Source organism: Tigriopus californicus, chromosome 6 (assembly GCF_007210705.1).
Source record: "Tigriopus californicus strain San Diego chromosome 6, Tcal_SD_v2.1, whole genome shotgun sequence".
Taxonomy (NCBI): Eukaryota; Metazoa; Arthropoda; class Copepoda; order Harpacticoida; family Harpacticidae; genus Tigriopus; species Tigriopus californicus.
This window is the reverse complement of record NC_081445.1, coordinates 10,765,072-10,785,561: the sequence shown is the minus strand read 5'-3', so window position 1 is coordinate 10,785,561 and position 20,490 is coordinate 10,765,072. Positions and strand designations below refer to the sequence as shown.

Here is a 20,490-nt window from a genome sequence, read left to right as displayed (position 1 = left end):
CAATATGGAAACAAAACCTACAACAAAGGAGGCTAGTTGGAGGTTGAGTTGAACTCATGACTTTTTGTTCCGTTATCCTAGTCCAAAGTCCTAAATTCCGTACTCACAGGTATGTGCATTTTAGAAAGTTAGCAAATGCAGGGTTAAATGATGACGTCATACTTGGGGGATTTCTTGTGCCTGACCTTGTTGGTGTTTACAAACATTATTTTTCTCCTTGAGGCCACCATCCTGCCTCTTTTCAATACGAAGAAGGGAAGTATATGTTTAAAGACCAAGATCTAAATTGATATTGCTAAACGCCAAATGCAAGAACCTCTTTTGATCTGAAATTCATTCAACAGTTTACTAAAACATTCTTTTTAAATGGTGAATTCAAAGTTGTGTGACTACCTTTTGATTCTCCTTTAAATGCTTCATTTTGGATTTTGTTTGGCTGAATAATGGATAGGATGTAGTTTAAAGCAAATTCCTAGGACTACAATCAGGATGGACAAGCTTGGGAATCAGGCTGACCATCCTTTATTTTGCTTCTTATTAGAAGCATGTGAAGTATACATTTAAAGGCCAAGATCTCAATTGATATTGCAGACACCAAATGCAAAAACTTTTAAAAATGTTATGCTCTGAAATTCGTTCAACAGTTCACTATAAACATATTCTTCTTTATGAATAGATTTCTCAGTTGTGTTGTTTTACCTTTAAAAACTTCACTTTGGATTCGTTTGACTAAAGGTTGCATTCAATGTATTTAAATCAACTTACAAGGACTGCAATCATTTAGATATTAAGTGTCCAATAATGTCCGTAAGGAAGTACAAGATGTCCAGAACTGTGCAGACAGGCAATTACTGATATATCTTGAATATTATAATATTGTTACCTAATTGATGTGTCAATCAACAAATGGAATCATTTGATGATACAGTGTAAAATCCAATTTACAGATATAGAGTTAGTAACAAGTGTCCTTTGTATTGAATTGACCAACCATTTCACTACGGTCTTTAATTTCCCAAATGTACATTGATGGATGTTTTGAGGGTTTTAGTTCATTTTTTTAAGAAAATGCAGCATTGTAAAATGGAAAAAATGACAAAAACAAATTTTGAATGTTAAGAAGTAAAAGCCAATGTACAATACGGTTGTTTAGTAAATGACCAATTTTGACTAAAGCTAAAGTCTTGAAGCATACAATGGCTTATCAGCCACATATTGTATATTTAAAGATAATTTTTGGGATCATATTTTGTTGAACATGTCATCTTTTCATCAGTCTTTTATCAGTCTTTTTGGTGGAGAAAATGATATCATTTTGAATATAGTTTGTCTAAAGTTAGTCAAAACATGACAAGAACTCACATCAATTTTCCCCCACAATCGTCACTTCTATGTTTTCAAATGGTAGAATAGTTTTTGCCTAACTGACAAAATAGTTTAAAATTTAATTCAACCTAAAAAAACTATCTCTCCGATGATCAGTGGGGCTTGTTCGTACAGTTCAATGGCTTTATAACTAAAGAGGACATTTGTGCTTTAAGAAAAGAGAAAATGTGTCAACGATTAAAAAGTTTTTTCAAACAAAAAAGGACACTTTTCTCTTCAAACCCTTCTTATTAGCTTCATCCCCCTTGACCCCCTGCTGTATCTGACGTCATTCAACTTGGAACTGGGTTGGTCAAAGTGCGCGTCCCTTGGCCAAGATTTATCTGAAGGTGACATGTGGTGTCACAGGGGCCACGTATCTAATCCCTTCAGCGGCGTCTTGTCAATGACTGCGCCACCGGTTTTCTCCATTGACTTTACGAGTCGCAGTTCCTTTACTAAATGGGCTCTCTTGAAGAAAGAACGACGACAAATCTGCCAGGGTTGCTGTCTGGCGGGTGAAATATTGAAACGTTCTAGCTATATATTGTATCTCTTGGATATATTTCGAACTGAAACAATGCGAATTGTGTGTGGTATGTGAGGCCCGTGTGACATTTCGTGAATAAGGCCGAAAAAAGCAAAATTTAACCTGATCATAATAGACCCTGAATATTTGTTGCGTGTGTATCACCGCGGAGTCCTTGAGAGCCCACTGGAAAACGTGCAAAGGTGACGGAATTGTGCGCGAATGGGCCAGATTGTGGATGATTTTATAATCATAGATATCCGCTCAACGAGTACCAAGACATCATTTCTTTAACGAAAGTAACCAGTGTCCTTCTAATTGAATCATTATTCATTGTATTTAAGAAAGTGGATGCCTAGGGCATCAAAAAAATATAATTTGCTTTTTCAGCAAAGAGTTGGAGTTTGACAGCGGGACACGCAAAGAATGATGACAGTGCTGCGGTTTTAACAGATATGGTCAAATTTCACTATTGCTCTTCTTTTTGAAACATTTTGGCTTTGATTGCCTTTTAAAACATGTTGCTTTTAACATTTGAATTGAAGTTGAATAGGTATCATTGCTTAGCATACTTGATATGTAGTAGTAATGCAAGAATTTTCTTTTATTCAAATCAGTGGCAAAAAGAATTGACCAATTAGTTGTAAACGATTCGTTGATTTTGTCGATATAAGTGAAAAGAGACGTGTTTTCTCCACTTCATTTACTCAATTATTCCTTTGAGGTTTTTGCCTCTTGAACAATTGACGCCCCACATCCCCTGAATTCGAGGTTAGACAAAAGCGTCAATTTAACCGGGAAAATGTTTTTTTTTTCTTTTTTTACTGTTAGACATTTTTTCAAAAAATCTTGTTATTGAGCTTATTCTTGTGGATCTTTTGATTCACTTTTTTGCATTGAGAAGGACTATTTCTTGATACCGATTTGATGGTCCTCAATGGAGTACACAAACCTTTTTCTTGCGTGTTTAGTTGCTCAATGAGCCCTCCGACATTTAGTTCTTGAACAAACGAATGTAATGTATTCTACCAAGAATGTATTTGGTAAAGAATTTTAGTGCGATTGCTCCAGGAAATTTAGCTTTTGAATAAGTTTCAAAATCAAATGCACACAGTTCTTATGCCCAAACCTTGTGCTTCTTAAACGCTTGGACGCTTGGACAATATGTCATTAGGTCGACGAGTGTATTTCAGGTATCAAGTTAAGTCCAAAAGAAATAGCTGACCCGGGTTTACAGAGGAAAAATCAAGGCAAGCTGCCACTCAAAGCTGTTCCATGCAAAGACTGAATTGATCATTTCATTCAATTTACCACCTTGTTTATATCAGTTTTATTATGGCATTGAGCCAAAATACGGTACGGCACGATTTCAGAAACACAGAAACAGATTCTTAAAAGAAATAACCCTTTCAATTTTTGACAATTGAGTGGAACTGTGGTGCAAGTGGGCTATCTTTTTTGACTGACTTTCCTTCACTTCATTAGTCCTATTCAGTTAATTAATATCCTCTACACCAATCCTTTCGAGACTATTCATCTTGGTTACATATCACCAACCCAAAGTAAAAACATTCTTCATGTGTTGAACTCTGCGGCTCGGATCTTGAAATATGCATTCAATGAAACATATTCATAAAATTCGCCACTTCAAATTCTCCCCTCCACTGGCCTATTCAAGCTCTTCCAAGTCATGCACTCACATGCCAAATACGGCAAGCCTGTTTCAGGCCAAAACCTTCTTTCTCCGTCCGCAACTCCGAACAACTCATTGGAGCTCTAGAGTGCACACACACGAAGAGGGTCTCTCAAGTGCAAGACCACGACCCCCAACGAAGACAACGAAGAGGAGTAGGAGTCAGTGATTGTCGGGACTTGGCATGGTGGTGGACCCTTCTTGCTCTGTAGTGGCGCACAAATAACCCTCCTTGCCAGCAGGAATTGTCAAGTAGTCTGGAGTGGGTCGACCTTTGCAACCTCCCTCGGCGTCAGTGTTGTTCCGGAACCTTGTCCCTCGCTCTTATCTCTCTGAGTGCTGTGTTATGCCTGACATAGCAGAGGTCTAGGCGTGCCATCGGGTCCACAGGGTCCCAAGACCCTTGATCACCATGGCCTTGGGCATTCGTTGCCGGCGTCACACGTGCAAGATCGTGCTCTTCACTTCTCTGGTGTGGTGCATCTTGGACTTGTTGGTGCTGGTCAGCTTTTCGGACTGTTCCAATGGTATGGGATGGGGTTGTGAAGGGGGCTCCAGAGGTAAACATGGGTCCCTCAAGTTCGCCCATCAGCTCCAGGAGGACAATGCAGTGGGTGGAGTGTCAGTGTACCCGGGTCATTTGCTCAGAGAGTGGAGTCTGGCCCCAGTGGTGAGTCCCATCCCCGGATCTCCGGGAGAGATGGGCAAAGCTGTAGTGGTGCCCAAGGAGAGAGAGGAGGAGAAGAAGGAGAAGTTCAAGATCAATCAGTTCAATCTTGTGGCCTCCGAGATGATCTCACTCAACCGGAGTCTGCAAGATGTGAGGCTGGCGGCGTAAGTAGTGAAGATCGTTTGGGTTTAAAGAAATTCTAGTGGTCTGTTCATAGAGTCACCCGTAGATGATAAGATCTAGTAATGTGCCGAAAAAATTGAATTTGCGAAATTATCATTTGTTTTGATAAACTTCATTAAAACTTAAATGATCAGACCATTGACCAGTTGATGGGGTTATATGCTTATATGCTGAATCATCCCGTCGCAATCTTGCAGATGAGTAAATGGGTGCAATATCTGTGTTAAGCGTTTATTACTAACTCGTTTGCTTCTTTCATTGAGTGTCGAAAAAAATCAGTTCTTTTTACATTTTTCGACATTGGTTTTTTTTTTACTAATCAGGTTAACTATGTGATTTAAAAACCTCTATTAGATTATAGTCAGGCTTGAGTGTACTTAAAATGAATTGATCCAAGTATGTGTGTGGAAGCAAAATCTCAGTTGTTTAAGCATTTTTCCCCCATATTAGGCAGGCATAAATTAGTGCACTTTTAACAATACGATTTAACTCCACCATAAAAGTTATTTATTTAAAAATCATGAACTCCGAAAGGCAGTAATAAACCCACTTCATTTTTTCTGAAAGGTTCGAGTTTCTTTCGTTCCATCGCTAATTAAATTCTTTGAAAGGTTGTTGCAACTTGACACGCACTTACATTCAGGTCAAGCAAGATCTGAAACTGAAACGGGAGAGTTTGAATGAAGCCCACGGGAGCAAGCCATAGTATTTCAAAGCTCTGCTTTGAACGTTCCAGATGCAAGACCAAGGACTATGCAGTGAAGCTGCCCACCACTTCTATCGTGATCGTGTTCCACAACGAGGCTTGGACCACTTTGCTCCGGACGATCCACTCGATCATCAATCGTTCTCCCAAGGCTTTGGTGGAGGAGATCATCCTGGTGGATGATGCCTCTGAACACGCTCATCTAGGCAAGGAACTCGAGGACTACGTGGCCACGCTTTCATTGCCTGTGAAAGTCTTGCGAACGGGCAAACGCTCAGGATTAATCAGAGCAAGGTAGGACAAATCCATTTGCCTCTCATCTCAGTTCTACTAAGGTGCTATTACCCATTGAATGTGAGAGAATGCCGCATGTTCTTATCAAGAGAAGCAGGGTGGAGTGTGTCTAGGGGAAACCATCTTCTTTGGGACTCCTTGGCATTTGACATTTGAACGGATGATATGAAGGAAATGAAATCGGACAGGCTCGATTCGAGGTCATTTGCAAGAGGTACTTAAGATGCAAGAGCGAAGAAACGTGAAATTTTATGCATAGATCAGAATATTGTGTAAGAGTAAGAGTAAGCTTCAAAATATGGAGGGATTAATTAGATTGGAAATGGGATGGAATTAGATATAAACTAGAAATGCTCTTCCTTCTTAGGATTGAATGCCGAAAAGAGACAGAAGCGTCTTTGTTCTAGAATGCTGGGTATGTGTATACATGAGCAGTGTTTATTTGTCTCAAGGAAATGTATGTAAGCTAAATGGCAAACTTTTGCACAAAATCTTAAATACTCAAAAATGCTCAGTTCATTGCCAGAATGCCAATGAAATGAGATTCTTAGCAACTTTATTGTGCATTTTTATTCAAATTGGTAGTTCTATTGTCATGTAGGTAGCTATTGCTCAAACACAAAATGTGATGGTGAAGTGAAATCCTTAGTTATTTGCCAAGGATTGTGTACACTTCACGGATGTGGACCAATGCGTTGACCTATTTCAAAATTGGGGTGGTAGCTTGCATTGTGAGGTTCATTTATATTCATTACAATTGCACATTTGTTCCGTGTGTTAATCATTTAAATCGAGCCGTTAAACTTTTTGACTTAAAAGGGAATGTTAGTCGATGGCGGATTTAAAACCCGACCTTTTGCTTACACTCATCAATGTTAACTCTAATTTTGTGAGAGAGTCCCCGAGATTAGTTACTCCCTTGAGAAAGTACCTTGAACAAACATGTTTGTCTCAATCCCCCCCAAAATTGATTTGTTTATGCTGATCAAATACTTTCATTTGAAATTCGACTTTTTCTGATATCAATCTGTACTAAATCATGTAATTAATTCCCAAAATGTGATGATTTTAAGTATTGAGACCGATTCTGGGTTTCAGTCTCGCTATTAAAAGCCTAAATTCATTTGAGCAATGGGAGATGGGTGGACGACAACTAGGTTCGAACCCATGAACCCGAGCACAATTTTGTCGTATGTCAATCAACTGCGCTCCAACTATCTCACTTGCATAGATTCTTTCGAATATTCTCAACCAATTTTCATGTCATGTTTGATAACTCGCTAAATCTACCTTGAAGAATAACGATTCATTAACAGAAATAAAAGACAAGAAAAATTTGCACTGACATATCAGGTTCCGGGATCACATCAACTTGTAAGATGAGAAGGAATTTCATTACCACTTTGCAATATTTTTTCACTTAAACCGCAAATCACAATAAATGGGAGGGGAGTCAAAAAATCTCTCAAACATTGGAGATATTCACGAATTCTGGACTCAAAACGATTATATCATTGGCACCCTTTGGCATTTGTCGAGAATCCTCATGTGACGCCTATGATTTCTTTTCCACCCTCGAGGAAAATTGTGCCTATTATCAACCAATTACTTCAATAGCCCAAACCAGCCTCTTACCCGACGTCTGTACGTTGTCAAAATCACAACTGAGACGGACAAAAATGGAGTCCATTTTCAGCGTAACTTTCCCATCATTCAAATGTTCGTAGGAAGAATGATCATTCGTCTGTGAACCATATGTAAACGACGTGGGCGAGTGGGTACTGTGAGTGATCGTCTTGCCAAAAGTTGAGGTTCGAGCTCGGCCAACGGTGAGCACAACAACACAAATAAATTTTGAATATCTAATACCCATACAGGCCAAGTAATCTTTTACACACATGTTGACACGTCCAAGGAGCAATGCTTTATACTTTTTGATTTCCAATGAAAGATAAATGTTTAGGCAAGATTTAGCAAAGTGCGTACTATGGGCAATTGCCATGCTGCAAGTTAGGGGTTCGAGCTCGGTCAATGGTCAACTCTGCTTCTGAACTCCTTTAATCGAAATGTAGTTCAGATCAGTGGGAGTTTCTCTCACAGGGTCAGGAGGATTGTTAGACACCTCTAAGGAGCGTTCGTTTATGGTCTGTGAATTGTAGCAGGAAAAGCAAGTGACCACAAACGAACAGTGATTTGATAAACTGGGAGCGTGATTATTGTGTAAAAAGAACGAACAGTCAGAATGAACTGTTAACGCTAAATGTGCAGATAATGATGACAACGGTCGATTTCTCTCCTGAGGAAGAAAATTTAAGATGGATCCATCAATAACAGCTTGATGAGCTCCTCGGTCATCCTGCCATCTCATGGTGTGACTTCATTTCCTGGCAACGAAATTGTCCCAATTTCTCTCGACTCGTACATAAAGCCACGCCATGCACTCGGACAAAGGCAATGATGGTCGAACCTTTCACAAGATGTTACCTCTATCGTTAAAGTCAATGATGTCTGCACTTCAAAGAAACCTAACCAGCTTCAGTCAATCAGGAGTTGCGAAATTCATCTCCCGTCGTGATGCCTTTTGCATCGAGAATAACGAGAGTGCAATTGCACAACCAACCGCCCTGACGTGAAATCCCCGCCTGTTCCCGGAGATTCGTGGGCATTTTAGAGCAGCTTCAGATTAGAATGAGCCAAGATATCGTTTTGTATAGTTCTTCATGGTTCAACTAACTCTTTTGGCGAGGGGGGGCGTTTTTTGGATTTGTTTTTTCACTGGCTTTTCTAACCGCTACGGAGAATGTCATACCCTGTGGTATCAAAAACAAAGGTTATATTTCGTTCATTTTTTTACCTTTTAATTTTCATATAATATTTGCTCTACCAATGAATTTGAGGTGGCAGGCCTAGCTTACCCTTGTAGTGTGTAGGGTTGATGTGAAATGCCTGTTAAGAATTTTTAAAAGATGCTACCGGATCACAAACGTTTACGTATTTCCTACGAATATTAGAGGGAAGCAAACAGAATTATGGAGGCAAAATTTGTTAATCCTTGTAAATAAGATCCGAGTATGGGCTTCATGAGCTAAGATATCATTTGTGATGCGTTTTGAATGAAATGATTGTGTTAGGGAATTGATAGTTTTATTCCTCGTGTTGAAGATTGTTCTTTTAAAGCTATGAACATTGAAGAGAGGCAGGTTTTCCATACACTTTGGAAATCAGATCTTCTTCCTGGAAAACCATGAGTTCAATTGAAATTGATCGCTTCAAACCCACTTTGCATGGCTCACTAACAGGGTGTCTTAAGATGATGGTATTCTTCAAATGTGTTGGTTGAAAATTTGAAAGATCGACCTATTTTCAAGGATTTCTGTAACAAATTTGCGATCATTATGCGAACAAAGGCTGATACTATTGATGAATGAAAATGTTTGTATGGTTTGACGATGATATGGTCAAAAATGGCAGAATACTTTCTTTGGATAGCCACTCACCAAAGCTGACGAAATGCATGGAATATAATCTTGTTTTAGTTTCTGCACCCTGTTTTGGAATGGCATTTTGGCATTGTTTCGCAACAGTCCATGATGTGATGATAGATATTCGTGTATCATGTTTCGATGTATCATTGCATACATCCAAGTTCGTTCCCAGGAAATGATTGCTAACTGAAAATTACCTCTTGTTCACCACTCCTCCTCTCCTATCCCTGGAAATTTAAAGGGCCAACTGCAATATGAGATTTGTCAATCATTTTCTGAAGGGTTTACTGCAAAGTATCCGTTCAATTTCGGGCTGAGTGTGCCATGCATAAATCATTTATTAGCTCGCTCCAATAAAAGTTTGCGATAAATCAACCTAGTGTCCTTTCAGCTGACTCGACGCGATCCATTCGTGACTTGGAACTAATCGAGAAACGAGCGAATGAATACGCTTTGTTCACTCATTCTTCTTGCCTTTGCCATTGTTTTCAAAATGCAGCCATCAAAGAGAGAACGAGAGGGAGCGCGTTGCTAATGAATACCTCCAAAAGCATTGCCCAACTATTATCTGAGGTCAATTTGAAGTGTTGAAAGAGGCCAGGACATATTGAAGGGCAAACAATTCAGCAATTAGTTATGTTATTTGTCGTAGATTATTATCAAAAGCTATAGTGCGTCTACTGTTAGTTTCTATTTGAGCAGGAGATGGGGAACCAATTGGCATACGAAGATCGCAATTGCAATCAGAATTGAGGGGCATCGGCAATTGATGTGCCCTTCTTTTGTGTGTATAAACAATTGATTCCGGTCAGGATGGTCAGTTTTGATGAAAATCAAACCTGCCTTACTCTTGAACATGTTCAGCGTTAAACCACTGAATGCCATTCCAAGCCACGTTGCAAAAAAATCTTGCAGCGTTTCATGTCATCTGTCTTTAACCACGTGTCTCATGGTTACCACATTTCACACCTGAAGACTTTGGAGACAAAAGCATCTCTCATTCGTCCTTTGACGGGACGAGAGTGGTGAACATGTTTTATGAATCCTTCTCATGAATTGTTTGTCTCCGTTTCTCAAATGATCATAAGGTCATAACATGGCATTTCTATATGGGATAGTAATCGATGTGAAATTATAACGGGACCAAGAGCAGCCCCTTGAAGTACCTCTTCACTAAAAGGGTACAGGGGGACAGAAGCTTTTGAGCCCATGGAAATAAAACCTTAAAATGTGTGTTGCTAGCGCATAGAGGTTCGATTTTTGTGTCCGACACTTTTCGAAGAAACTTCGTTACTCAACGATCAAGATAAAAACAACCCAGACTTACTTGACTCCCTTTTTTCACATGGCAGTCCGTGCTTTATGAGTGGAATTGAGATTCAAAATACATGAAATGATTTAAATTGAAATAGGGAATAAAATTGATTAGGTTACATATTATAACAGTATGTTAACTGATATGATGTAAAAGCCTTTTAAGTCCCCTGTAATACTATTATACCCGCGACCTCCTTGTCAATAATGCATTTCCATTTTCTTCTTCAGGCTTCTGGGCGCTGAGCAAGTCAAAGGCTCTGTGATCACTTTTCTAGATGCACATTGTGAGTGTACCGAAGGCTGGTTGGAGCCCCTTTTGGCAGAAATCGCCAAGAATCGCAAGGCTGTGGTTTGTCCCATCATTGATGTGATCTCAGATGAAAACTTCGAGTATGTCACCGCCTCTGACATGACTTGGGGAGGCTTTAACTGGAAACTCAACTTCCGATGGTGAGTCCCATTCTGAGTCGTGTTTCGTGACCATTTTTCTGATGAATAACTTTTTGGCCAGAAGTGAAAACGCTTTTAGAAACTGCTTTTTATGGACGCATCATGATGAAAAGAAGTTTCGAATACGGCTACAAAATCCCAAACGTTTTTCTCTTGAAGTACACTTCTTGCGATCCCATGGCAAAATTTCATTGTAAAAAATATCTTAACATCCTGCTTCACTTTTGCACACCCAATTATCTGCCATTTGTCGTTCTAACACCGAAAAGAAGTTGGAAAATGTCGTCATTGCTTGATTCGCAGAGCTTGGTCATCCCAGCAGGAGCATGATCTGCGAGGTGTATGTTTGCACTCAGAAGGACCTGGGCGACTCCATGGATTAATGAGATCCTAATTGATTTGGTTCCAGGTACCGTGTTCCTCAACGAGAGATGGACCGACGCAATGGAGATCGCTCACAACCATTGAGAACTCCAGCCATGGCCGGAGGTCTGTTTTCTATCGATAAGGACTACTTTTATGAAGTGGGATCCTATGACCGAGGCATGGATATCTGGGGTGGAGAGAACCTAGAAATGTCATTCAGGGTAATTAGTCACTTCAGAACCATTCAATGGCCAGAGAGACGGTTGAAAAACCTGGTTTAGATTTGGAGAACCAAATCAAGTTGAGTGGAGTGAAGGAGGGCTGGTTTTCAGAGCTTTTTTCATGGTTCTTGTCAAGCCAATCAACCATTCTTGAATTCACGAAGCGTACTTGAAGAGTATTGGAACAATTGCGTGAGAATATCAAAATTACTTGTCTTCATTGGCTTTAGTTCCAACAATAGAACGACAGACGTACCTTTTTCATGTGTACTCATGACTCACAGCTCAGTTTCTTATAAATGGTTCGTTATGAGGTTTTATTTCTTTTTTTCGTTTCGTTTCTTTCCCCTTTCAAATCTGGCGGATAGGTTTGGCAATGTGGAGGAGTATTGGAAATTATTCCTTGTTCCCACGTGGGGCACGTTTTTAGAGACAAGTCGCCGTATACATTCCCGGGTGGGGTGGCCAAGATTGTGAACAAGAACGCTGCCCGTGTGGCTGAGGTCTGGATGGATGAATGGAGAGATTTCTATTACTCCATGAACCCAGGTACAGTGTGTCCCCTATCTGAAGATTGACGCGGAATCCAGTGGAACGGTGTTTTATGGTCTTCTTCTTTGCTTTGCTTTTCCGAACTCACACCAGCGTGCTTCTTTGAGTCTTCTTCACTTCAACACTAGGGTGTTTCGCTGCCTCAATTTCATCTCGAGGAGTCATGTTTGAACAAGCTCTAGGCGTTTGATTACCTGGGTGTTGGTCTCCATCTAATGTAGATCCTTTTACACATAAGACTAACCTTTCTTTCAGGCCAAGGGATAACAATTGCATGACAAACTTTTTCTCCCCTCATGCTTTGAAATTGATGGTAAAACTAGTTTGCTAAAGCAAAATTGATCATAACGTGGTTTGGTGACTGGTTTTGAAATGTATCGAAACTTTCGATTCAAAGGTCTCCCAACCTAGTCAATTTTAACCCCTATTCAATTAGATAATTCTAAGGTCTCATAGGCTAACGCTAATTACCCTGAAGGAAAGTTTGCCATTAACGTTCTTCCTGTTTTAACCTAAGAGTGCGTCTTTCTTCTTGTCAAGGTTTCCGGAGCACTCTTTGAAGGACTTTGCCCAATTAAAAAAAAGAATTTTTAATGTATTTATACTTCTTCATGTGCATTACTATTTCTATGTTTTCTCTGGGCACACGGACACACACCTTTTCCTGGCTTTCAGGTGTGGACTTGTGGTGGAGAACTATTGATAGCTACATGTTCCCACGTCGGTCATGTCTTCCGAAAATCCACGCCTTATTCGTTCCCCGGGGGAACGTCCAAGATTGTCAACCACAACAATGCCAGATTGGCTGAGGTCTGGTTGGATGAGTGGAAGGACTTCTATTTCAGTATTAATCCAGGTGAATGGGTCCTTTAATCCTGAAGTTGGCAGATATTTACACATCGACTCACACTCAATCAATCGCAATCCCGAGCAAACGCTTTTTGATCTCAACTTCATATTGACGTTGTGTGCAAATATCTCTTCCCCCGTCTTGCACTCGCTTTCCCACTTTCCTGCGTTTCCCGAGGATTTGAATAGATTTGAAAGATGTCTTTCTTCGCCTGTTCTGAATGCTTCTTTCTCTTTTTTTTCCTTTTCTGGATTTTGTTGTGCCTTCAAAGCCCCCGAATTAGACATTTAGTTGATGAAAAGATGAAAGAGATCAGAGCTATTCTCCCTTCCAGGAGCTCGAACCGTGGAAATTGGAGACCTGACTGAGCGTCGTTCGCTCCGAAAGGACCTTCAATGCAAGAGCTTCCGTTGGTACTTGGAAAATATTTACCCAGAGTCACAAATGCCCTTGGACTACTTTTACCTGGGAGAGGTGAGACTCCGTCCGGGCTCCTAATGGATCATCCACTATAACTTTTACTTCAGACGAAACTTTCGTTTCCCGTTCCAGATGAAAAACGAGGCCACACACAACTGTCTTGACACGATGGGACGCAAGAGTGGCGAGGCCTTGGGATTGTCCTATTGTCATGGATTGGGGGGGAATCAGGTCTTTGCCTACACCAAACGGCAGCAAATCATGTCAGATGACAACTGTCTGGACTCTGCTTCGGCCAAAGGACCGGTCAAGCTCGTTCGATGCCATGGAATGGGTGGCAATCAGGCCTGGAACTATAACGAGGAGGTAATGTACTTGAATGGGATCCGTGAGCATGTAGGGTTGTCTGTCTAGGCCAATGTGAAGGAGTGGGGGTTCGAATCCTGCTGTTGGGTGGAAGAGGTGTCATGCTTAAAAGTGATGGTATGAAGTAAAGCTCGTTGGGTTGCTCCAGTATGAAGAGGCAAATGGAATAGCCATTTTGAGATATCTGGGTGTCAAAATTTAAATCAAAAGGTACACATAAGAGAGTTTTAGTTGTTGTTTCATCTAATAGTGGATGTTTGAAAATGTAATTATTTTTGGGATTACATCTCTTCTCTTGAGATACTGAACCATTTATGTACTGGCCGTGCATGATTTTTTAACTTTGGATTTTTATATTAGATACTCATGTTCCTCGCTTATTGAGAAACAAAAACTTTTAGCCGTTCTAAGTTGAGGTCGTTTTACGACTTTAAATGTTTGGGATACCAAACTGCAATGCAAATTAAGTGTTCAGTCAATTAACTTCGTTTCGATGATTCTAATGACAAAATATTTAGAAAAATATCATGAACACTCCTAAATGCATTTCATATCCTGTTCTACCAAGCAATGACATTAACGGCTATTCATACATTTCTTGCACTTAAAGAAGGATCGATAAACAATTCAAAAATCAACTTTTTCGCCTTCAATTGGACCAATCCACTATCGATTTACTATACTCACAATAATACTTATAAGATAATCAGTTGCAAAAAGTATTTGCAAGAAGTAGCATATGAGATATCTTTCATATTCCATATTCTTATTGCTATTCTTTTAGGACCGAAGCATCCGCCATATGAATACGAACCGGTGTTTGGCTACGCAAAATCACGATCCGTCGAATCCGGTCTTGGCTGAATGCACAGGAGGTCCCAATCAACAATGGACCATGGAATCCAAGTTCAAATGGCAAGCCAAGAGCTAACGAAGCTTTTAGCTTTCCAATTAACACATGCCCATCAACCACCACCACCACCATAAACCCGTTCTCCAGTGACTGTGCTATTTGTACCCATGTATAATTGATAAGAATCAACCGAGTGCCCTGATTCGAATTTGGGGAGGGCCCCAGAATCGCCTTGAACCTGTCACAATGTCACAAGCCACTCAAATCGGACTTGAGGTGGTCAAAAGTGAGAAAACATGAACCCCACATGATCCCGCTTCATATTCGTACATGCCGTTTGAAGAGAGTTTCATCCATCTGTGATAACCGATGCATCACTGAAACTAGACCCCATTCATGAACAATACGTGTGCACAAAAAAAGACGTGACAAAGTTCTAAGACGCACAACGCACACTCCACTGTACGTAGAAGAGCAGTTATTATTCCAGTGAAACAATAATGTGTCATACGCAGCAATGTCTCTGCAACATATCCAAGCCATATTTTCTACTACAAGAGGAACCATTCTTTTTTCACACCAGTATCAACCGCAGTAATTTCGTCTGTTTCCGACAGTACTTCTAACATTCCATCGTGCTGAAGTCACTACTTACGCATTTCTCGTTAAATTGTTTCTAGATGATCAACTTTTCAATTTGGACGTCCGATCCTGATTTATGGGCTCTTCTACCTATTTCCTATTGCAGACTATTATTGTTGATACCGTTTTTGTTATTCATTTGGGGACAATAAAGAAGAACTCGACATATACGGAACGGCCCTTCAATTATGGAGGAGGGAGATTTAGGACGATAATGGGTGATTTTAGTCCTCATTAATCCAACTTTTGATTCGACAGTACAAAAACAGAATATGACTTGTGAATTATAACAAACAGGTGTATAATTTTCAGAATGATTAAAGGACTAATCATTTAAAAGTCACTTTCAGTTAAGCCTTGGTTGCACCAAAGTGATCTTTTTTGGCAAACTACAGCAACGCAAATTTGATTAGTTTTTAAGTTTTGAAAATGCAATTTACTCTTATAGGTCTCAATTGTCCGCAAATATGAGGTTCTCTTGTACCTGTTGATTTCAAATAATGACTTTTAGCTGTTTTCTTTCACTCCAGCAATGAACGAATTGTTAAATGCAATGCGTTGCACTTAGGTTTGTCCAGGGTAATCTTAAAATCGGAACATTTCAGACCAAGAGATGTCAGTTCAAGGTACCCATGGAGCTCTTCAACCTTATATATATATATATATATGCGTTTTATTGAGCGACATTCAACTAGATTCCAAATCGATGGGGTGTCCTCCTGGGCGTTTTCCCTCCACTCTCTCCCGTGCTCGAAGACCGCCCAGGGGTGGCGATGGCCACCCGATTCCTCTCCTTCTCGGCCTGCTCTTCCTCAAAGGTCTTTCTTCGCTTGAGCTCCTCCTCCGCCTCCTTCATCTCTCTCTCCATGGTCTTCAGATGCTCAGTGGCCACTTTACGCTTCTCTCCCCGCGATTTGCCCGTTTCCTTTACCGAAAAGAACATGGGGCCCAATTCGGCCAACCAATAACCATCGACCGCCGTGACGCACTGCATATATTCCTTGGTGGTCATGACCAATTCGTGGTAAACGATGTGATCCGCAGTGAAGCCCATCCCGAACAAGGCCGAGGTTGGATGCAAGTGCATAGGAACCCCTGTCCTTGTATTCACGTATTCGCCGATACCTTTGAGTCGAGCGGCTTGATGGAAGAATGCGGCACAGATGCATTTGCGGATGATGTCCCAATCGGTTCCACTGGAGGACAGTTTCATCTTCTGTTGTTCCATGATGTCCTTGAGTTGAGCGCGGACCTCGCGGACCTTCCGCATGGCTTTGACGTGGATGAAGTGCTCGGCACACCATTGACCCGAGTATCGATTGGACTTCCATTGATGGTACACGTTCAAATAGGTTAAATGATCTGATTCCGGGACTTGGAACTTCTCTTTGGCCGCATCGGAGTCTTCCTCGCGACCTCGAGGTCTGAAGAAAATCGATGGCACAGAGAGCATGCTCACAATAATCAGGATGTCCAAACTGCAGCCCATTTCCTCGGAGATGATGAGCATCTTACTCAAAGACGGATCCAATGGGAACTCGACCATTTTCTTGCCCAAACGGGTGAGTTGGCCCGTGTTATCCAGAGCTCCTAGGATCCACAATTGGTACATGGAGTTGAGGATATTCTCCTCGGGAGGTGGGTCCATGAAGTGGAACTGGAGCAGATTCTCCACCCCCAAGGACTTCAGGAGGAGCACAACATTGGCCAGATTGGTTCGTTGAATCTCGGGCACGGTGGTGGCCAAGAGATCTTCACGATATTGCCGATCTGTGTAGAGACGATAGCAAGTTCCTGGACCCGTTCGACCGGCTCGACCCGATCTTTGATTAGCATTTGCTTGTGACACAGGGAAGATCTGAAGGGCGTCCATTCCGATTTTGGGGTTGAACACCTTCATCTTGCAATACCCACTGTCCACAACGTACATGATACCATCCAAGGTCAGAGACGTTTCCGCGATATTGGTGGCTACTACACATTTGCGCAATCCATCAGGCGCTTTCTGGAAAATCTTGGCTTGGAGATCCGACGGTAGTTGAGAATAAATGGGGAGCACAGCCAGTCCTGGAGCATCTTCCACTTCGGCTAATCGCTCCTTAATTTGCTCACAAGTGACCTCAATGTCTTCTTGACCAGGCATGAATATCAACATGTCCCCTTCGTTACCGGTGAGATGAATTTGAATGGATTGCTTCACGGCAGCGTCCACATAATCTTCCACTGTGGCCTTGCTATAAAGCACATCCACAGGAAACGTCCTTCCCGGAATCTTGAAAACCGGCACGTTCCCAAAGAAATCGGCAAACTTCTGCGAATCCATCGTCGCAGATGTGACAATCAGTTTCAGGTCAGAGCGTCGTGACACCACGGATCTGAGCAGTCCAAACAGAACGTCTGTATTCAGGGACCTCTCGTGGGCCTCGTCCATAATAATGGCGGAATAGTGGTCCAAGTCGGGTTCCCTGAGGGACTCCCTCAACAAAATTCCATCGGTCATGTACTTGATCATGGTCTTCTCACTGGTGCAATCCTCGAAACGAATGGAGTAACCCACCTCTTCACCCAATTCGGTCCCAGTTTCGTCGGCAACCCGCTTAGCCACGGACATGGCAGCTACACGACGAGGTTGAGTACAACCAATCATTCCGTACTTGGTTAGACCCTCTTCATGGAGATATTGAGTCAATTGAGTGGTCTTGCCAGAGCCTGTCTCACCCACGATGATGATGACACTGTTGTCACGTACAATGTTGAGGAGTTGCTGACGGACGGCGAAGACAGGCAAGAATTCACGTTGTTGTTTGAGGGTCTTCCGTTTTGAAAATTCGCTCTTTTGCTCTTGGTCCACTTTCATGTGATCTGCGAACTTCTGATTTTCCCTTAAAAAGAGGAATGAAGGAGGTTAAGCTTGATTTTGCTGTTGGTGGTTTTGACCACTTCATCCAAAAGCAAATCACTTTTGCTATTTTTGGTCAAAAAAAGTGCAATTAAAATCAGCCAAAAGTGTACATAAACATGCAATAAAAGAGCCAAAATGCAGTGATTTTTCGCGTACTTATTTTAAACATTAACATAAGCAAATTCATGAAGAAACAAAAAATAGTGTGAAGACTTGAACCGAGCTAGTTGTCAAAACACAAAATGGTAAAGTATTACGCAAGGAAAGGCGTCATGAAGAATTTGGAATGATTTTGTTACTGAACACAGAATCACGTTCGTTGGCAAGTAAAACAACAACTTCTCTGAGCTAACAAGCCCTTTTAATTGATATTTTGGCCAGACACAGACAGAATTTGATTTTGAAAGCCGAAGAGATAGATGAATCTTGAACGGTTGAACAAAAAGTGAGATAATTAAGCTGTACAAGGAAAAATAGTTGAAAACAATAAAAATTAAAACTACTGAAAGAGTACGCGCACGAGATTTTTGGTCCCAAAACTTCGTTTCCATTGTACTGTGGTTCTTCAGTTCACCCACAAGGCGGCTCTTTCTGTATTATGTATTTACTTCATTGTTGTAAAACGTAGCAAGAAAATGAATTGGATGCAAGATTTTTTTATTATTTCTAATAGTCTTTTAAGTCTGAAATTTGTACTATCCTTATTCGACTTACTTGTCTACGCTTATTCATCAAGCAAATGTTCCGAACATTGATTCAAATGTGTAATCAAACTCGGCCTGATTTAACCTAATATTACCACCCTGGTTTGAGGTATAATGCAGGGATGTAGGCCTGAAGGCGGGTTGGGTTCGTAAATGAAAAAACAGTTAGTTTTGATTTGTGAAAAAAAATAAATCGCTGTTTTATTAATTTAATCGATCTAGTGTCAACGGTTTTAGCGTATGTCGAATTAGTATGAAAGTACTTAAAATAGTGATATTGGAACTTACTTGTAATCCATGTTGTCATCCATTTCTTTGGCCTCGCCGTCGTCTTGTTTCTTGATCCCGAGGATATCGCCCATCTTGGTGCCAGCCAATTCCCACTCTTTCTTCTGCGCCTTTTTCCGCTCGGCTTGTTCCCGATGAATCTTGACCAATCTCGAACCTTTCTTGGACACCATGGCCATATCAGAGGTGGGATCCTTGATGGGGATCACCGGCTCTTGTTGCTTGGTAAACACTATGCGACCATCCAAGAAAGGTGGGATGATGTTGTGGACCAACAGATGGACCTTAGCCTCACTGATCTCATCAAAATCTTCATCATGATCCGTTCGCAAGACTGCTCCTGACCTAAACATGCGATTTTTCTCCCACAATTCGTTGTCCTTATTCCTTTGAGCTTGTTTAGCCGTCATTCGTTTGACCTTCTTGGCCTCCATGGCCTCTTCTTTCTTTTCCGTGTACTCTTGACTCATGCCAAATGGATCCTTGGCCTCATCAAAGCCTTCATCCAAACCGTACCATTCCCGATCTAATCGTTTTTGCTCCTCCTCCCAAGCCTGAACATCCTCTTCCATTATGGGTGTTTTCTCACTCCGCCTATCTGGAGGGGACCGACCACGCCCTCCTTTCCTCATCCAATCGTTCTTCTTGTAACTGGGCGTGGGCAAAGGCGTTTCTTTTTCATAACGATGATGACGTCTCGACTTGGACGATCTCGCGGAGTTGAGGTAATCCTCCCGATCTCGACCATCAATCGAAGGTGTGTCTCGATCCCAGGTACTATATTTGGAGGGCGTGCCATCTTCATCTTCATCCCAACCCCTTACAGGTGTATCGCGGGGTCGAACCAATAAAGGCGTGTCTTCATCACGAGGCTCTCGTCGGCGAGGGGTTTCTTCCTCCCAATCTCGCTCACGATCGCGTCGACTCCTTCGCTCTGAATGATGTCCTCGTCTATCTCTGTGATCTCTCTCCCTGTCCCCAGCCTTTCGCTTTCTATCCTTTTCTTCCCTCTCTCGCCGCCTCTGCCGTTCCTTCGCCGCCAAGGACACGCCCCCTGTATATGTGGGTGTTTCTTCTTGCGGCGCTCTCAGGCGACGCTCACCTTCTCTGGCTTTACTCCGCTTGAATGCTTCCCTTTCCTCTTCTTCCCGCCGTTTATTTTCAATTTCCCGCTCTTTCTCTTTCAGTTTCTCCACCATTTCTTGGCGCTCTTTTTCGCGTTGAGCGGCCAAACGGTCCAAACCGAGCATGGAGGTGGGCGCCGAAGGTTGGGTGAAGAGGGAGGAGGTCTTGTCGGTGGGCGTGTCTTCGGTCGACTTCTTCTTCATGATCACGAGACCCCCGCGCATTTGGGTGGCCTCTAAGCGGTGGATACTGTCGCCACTCATCTTGGATGAGGGCGAGCTGGGCGGGTGGTAAGGGTAGTCAATCCGGATTCCAACGTTTGTGTTTACCAATAGAGAGAGGTTGGGCGAAGATAAACCCATCCTTCTTCAACTTGATTCACTCAACTTATCTTATTTGAAAACCCTCTTTCAAGGATCTTTTGGTTTAGCTTCGGACACCTTGTTCATGTGTGTGGGATTGGCGTACAATTATGAACCTTGTACATGTTTAGCTTACGGTATTTTTAT

The 20,490-nt window shown here is 41.7% G+C and overlaps 2 protein-coding genes across 3 annotated transcripts; one reads left to right on the top strand and one right to left on the bottom strand.

Annotated features, from left to right (window-relative positions):
* Positions 1–3,655: 3,655 nt before the first annotated feature.
* Positions 3,656–15,132, top strand: LOC131881560 (polypeptide N-acetylgalactosaminyltransferase 5-like). 2 transcript variants are annotated; one of them, XM_059228448.1, is made up of 8 exons: positions 3,656–4,421; positions 5,177–5,440; positions 10,471–10,692; positions 11,102–11,279; positions 12,507–12,687; positions 13,016–13,155; positions 13,234–13,467; positions 14,252–15,132. In XM_059228448.1, the coding sequence occupies exons 1-8, from the start codon at positions 4,000–4,002 to the stop codon at positions 14,396–14,398; spliced, it is 1,788 nt and encodes a 595-aa protein (XP_059084431.1). In that variant the 5' UTR covers positions 3,656–3,999; the 3' UTR covers positions 14,399–15,132. The 2 variants fall into 2 exon arrangements, with proteins under 2 accessions (XP_059084431.1, XP_059084430.1); XM_059228447.1 differs by lacking the exon at positions 12,507–12,687 and adding an exon at positions 11,648–11,828 and having other exon boundaries at positions 3,658–4,421.
* On the bottom strand, positions 14,904–20,358 carry LOC131881557 (pre-mRNA-splicing factor ATP-dependent RNA helicase PRP16-like). Its single transcript, XM_059228445.1, has 2 exons — positions 18,857–20,358; positions 14,904–17,844 (listed from the first exon to the last, which is right to left on the bottom strand). The coding sequence occupies exons 1-2, from the start codon at positions 20,341–20,343 to the stop codon at positions 15,654–15,656; spliced, it is 3,678 nt and encodes a 1,225-aa protein (XP_059084428.1). The 5' UTR covers positions 20,344–20,358; the 3' UTR covers positions 14,904–15,653.
* Between the last annotated feature and the right edge of the window lie 132 nt (positions 20,359–20,490).